This window comes from Nicotiana sylvestris, chromosome 8 (genome assembly GCF_000393655.2).
Source record: "Nicotiana sylvestris chromosome 8, ASM39365v2, whole genome shotgun sequence".
Taxonomy (NCBI): domain Eukaryota; kingdom Viridiplantae; phylum Streptophyta; class Magnoliopsida; order Solanales; family Solanaceae; genus Nicotiana; species Nicotiana sylvestris.
Window position 1 is genome coordinate 196,527,471 of NC_091064.1, and position 4,212 is coordinate 196,531,682.

Below are 4,212 nucleotides of genomic sequence, written 5' to 3' on the forward strand. Positions count from 1 at the left end.
AGTGATTGGTACTTTTCAGAGGGAAATATTTGACTCTAAACAAAAAGATTGATTCAACTAGATAGATTTGACATAATTGATGAGAATGTGTCATTCAAACAAACAATTCCAATAGAATTGTTCTAGCCAAATTTGACACCTACAACAATTATGCTACAAATCCAGGAGTATGGACCAATGTTATTGGAATCAAGATTCGAACATGAAGAGCACGTTTGGAAATGAGTGATCTATACCTAAAAGGGCAACCTGGTGCATTAAGCTCCCGCTATGCGCGAAGTCCGGGGAAGGGCCAAACTATAAGGGTTTACTGTATGCAACCTTACCCTACATTTTTGCAAGACACTATTTCCACGGCTCGAACCCCTGCCCTCCTAATTACATAGCAACAATTTCACCAGTTACACCAAGGCTCCCAGTGATCTATACCTATTAAACTCAAATCTAATGTGGAATGATTCCACTGCTCTATTTGTAAAGCATCAAATATGCAAAAGTCCTCCATATATACTTAGTTTCATTCTTGTGGTTTGCCTTATTGGCAATTGAAATCCAAAATGTCCACAAAGATTGCAAATCCAAATCTTGTAGATATCATAATATAGTACTTAGCCTTCAAAATTCACATCACAAGTGTTGGCAAACTGGCTAACATAATTAGCAACGAGCTAACAACTTATATCATGTATCCTTCTTAACTGGGGAAATAGTCATCACCGGACTGGGAATACATTACAGAGACGAGGAAATCATAAGACATCCGTGTCGAAAGAGAATATTCACATTAATTTGGCCAAAACACGCGACAGACCTGGCAAAATTGAACGCAAGGAATTGCGAACAAAGCATCACCTCCTTCCTTTTTGACAGATCAAATTAAATTTAGTCATCCTGAACTGTGTTCGTGCAGTCCCTTCTCCTCGGATTCCTCGAGCTAATCAATTGCAAGTTCTCAGCAAGCATATAAAGACAAAGAAAGCAGAGTCCAGCATAGGCAATAGTAACACCCGACGCTATCCTTCCCAGAGCTGATAACACATAAAGAGTAACCACAACCTTAAAGAACAAGCGTTTGTCATGTCCTGTAGCAGCAACCCGGAGAACAGACTCAGCAGCACCTATAGTATTAGCGAGGCAAGCAAAGACACTGTTGGCAGCGTCCTGAGAGATCTGCCACTCAAGCGGATCCACAGGAACCGAGATGTTCATCTGGCGAAAGAGAAGGCCAAGAATGGCGAGGGAACAGAGGAGTACAATGAAGACGTCTGAGACAAGAGAGACAAGACTTGAATTCCGACAGGCGCAGTGGTAGTAAACGAGGCTGCCACAAATGATGAGTATGAAGGGTTTACCCCCAACATCCGCCTTCCTGGGGTTTATTGTCCTTGCTGTAGTCTCGTCAGCATTCAATTCCATTGACGCGCCTCAACCAGAGAGATTAACCTGTGACTTTGAGTTGAGGCTGCTGGGGCACAGAACGAATTAATCCGTGACCAACAAGTTTTCCTAAAGCGAAAGGAATGTTTACTCTAAAAAAAATCTTGCTTGACGGCTTCCCCGAGCGTTTATTAGAGTTGGCCACCCATATAGACAATATGGACGATTTGTTAGAATGGTCAATCCTGGACACTTCTTTTCTGATGCTTCAAAATCCGTCGGCTGTAAGATGTATTCAAAATTCTAAATCAGTGGGCTGTAATCACAAGTGCATTCAAATTTCTATGCTTCATTAGATTTGGAAACTTCCAATTTATATGGCCAAACGTCTATGTTGCTCGAACTCTCCGAAAATATCGATGGGTGTGTGTCGGATCCTCCAAAAATAGTGTATTTTTGGAGGATCCGACACGGGTGCGGCAGCTGTTTTGGAGAGTCCACGCAACATAGCTAAACGTTGTGGGAAAGAAACAAATTTGGGTTCAAATTTCTTGTGTTCACAACGGTTAAAGAAACCACAATGCAAACAAGGTAGAGAAAAAAATCAAACAAGAAGCATTAATCAGGTAATAGGAAAAAATGTGCCCCTATATATATGATTGAACGTTGAAACATTCGATTTTCAGCCACTCCAAAATTAGCACGCAATGATGCAATTTCAAGAACAAAATAGTTGCCACAACTTTAGAACTTATAGTATAACAACAATAACAAACCCACAGTAATCTCACAAGTGGGGTCTGGGGAGGTTAGTGTGTATGCATACCTTACCCTTACCTTACAAAGATAGATAGACTGTTTCCGGTAGACCCTCGGCTCAAGGAACAGTGAAACTAAAGCAGCAAACAATTGCAACAATAAGCAAGAACTTATAGTACAATGACTAGAAAATAAATTGATGCGGTTTGACTCATGCTTTTCTTTTTTTTTTTGGATTTTTGCCAATTGTTATTGTACTAAACTTTACAACATAGAAATGCATATATCATCCTCTCTTTCTTAACTTAAAAGTAAATGGGGGTTCACACATGAAATAAAGTTCAAACTTTCTCGGAATAGAATCTTATATTTTTGAATCCTTACAAATTGAAAAACCGCCAGATAACAAAAAGTTCGGGTTTTGCAAAAAAAAAATCTGAAGTTTGATGATCCAATTACTCGAGAGTGACAGTTTACCAGAATTCAGGGCTCTACCCTAACAGAGAGTTATATTTAGAACCTCCCGAAAGATGATTTTGCAATTAAAAAAAAAAGGAATACTGCCAAGGAAATATACTTACTAATGGCGGCAGATCAGTCGCAGTAGCAAAGAAGTTCGCCGGCCGGAGAATAGAAATCGCAACGGCAGTCGAACAGGGAATTGTTGACGGGGGTAGGGATTGCGGAAGTCGATTTGCGAATCTGATAACTTTGTGCTTTTCATCAGAAATGAACAAACACTCCCTTAAGTTTTGGCTTGCTCTAAAATGGTCCTTTATATACAAACCTAAGCAGTTTTAGTCCTATAAGTTTACTAAAAATAGTCCATTTTGGTCTCTCATCTATATATATATATATATATATATATACTTATATTAAAAGCACGAATATCCTTAGCGAAATGTCGTTCGTCTTTTTTACCTTTAAAAATAGATTTTATATTGGACAAAATCGTAATTCAAATTATTTTCCTAATACTTAGGATTTAGATCTACTAAAATTTTGATTATTAAATATTTTGTTATACGAAGTTGTCACGACCCGAATTTCCTATCTTCGGGAGTCGTGATGGCGCCTACTAATGGAAGCTAGGCAAGTCAAACCTTATTTACCTACTATACTTTCATATTGCTTTTGTTTAACAAACACAAGGCGACCATATAATAAAAGCGGAATTTTAAGAAATAAAGCGGAAGTCAACAATTATATAACTTAAGGCTACGTCTATTACAATTTTTAAAACCTCAATAACCCAAAATCTGGTGTCACAGTTGTCACACCTCCTTTTTTCGACCCCGCGAAGGGCGAAGGAGTTTTTTCCAATTAAAGGACAGTCGAAACGGGATTTGTTTATTTATTTCAGAGTCGCCACTTGGGAGTTTTAGGGTGTCCCAAGTCACCAGTTTAATCCCGAATCGAGGAAAAGAATGACTCCATATTACAGTCCGCGAACCAGAAATCCGGATAAGGAATTCTGTTAACCCGGGAGAAGGTGTTAGGCATTCCCGAGTTCCGTGGTTCTAGCACGGTCGCTCAATTGTCATATTTGGCTTATTTATCTGATTTTAATACAATTATGAACCGATGTGCCAATTTTAACTCTTTACCACTTTATTATTATTATTTTTTAAAAAAAATTGTGAACATCGTTTAAAACATGTCTTTGGATTACGTCACATGAAATGCACCCGCAATCCGGAACACATTTTTATTCAATGTTTTAGGATTTAGATTTGGGTCGCATGAAATGCGCATCCGAGTTTAAGAAGGTAAAATTAATTAAATCGCGCCTAAAGAGTCTAGCGTATCATTATTTTGGGTAGGGCCGTGAAATTTGCTAAAACGGCTCCTCCCTAATTCTAAGCGATTAAATGTACATTTATTGAGGGCCCCGCAATCTATACATTTCATTAAGCGAGGCTCATCTCATTTATTTGGACAAATCTTAAAACGACTACATTTTTCTATAAAAATGAGTCTCTAAAATAAAGAAAGAAAATCCTAATTTATTACTAGCTTTTATTATTTTAAGAAGACATGACATGCTAATTGCTTGATTAATACAAATATTGATGA

General features: G+C 38.0%; 1 protein-coding gene across 1 annotated transcript; it reads right to left on the reverse strand.

Annotated features, from left to right (window-relative positions):
• Positions 1-570: 570 nt before the first annotated feature.
• Positions 571-1,542, reverse strand: LOC104241788 (reticulon-like protein B23). Its single transcript, XM_009796739.2, has one exon. It carries the CDS (start codon positions 1,414-1,416, stop codon positions 883-885), a length of 534 nt encoding a protein of 177 aa, XP_009795041.1. The 5' UTR covers positions 1,417-1,542; the 3' UTR covers positions 571-882.
• Between the last annotated feature and the right edge of the window lie 2,670 nt (positions 1,543-4,212).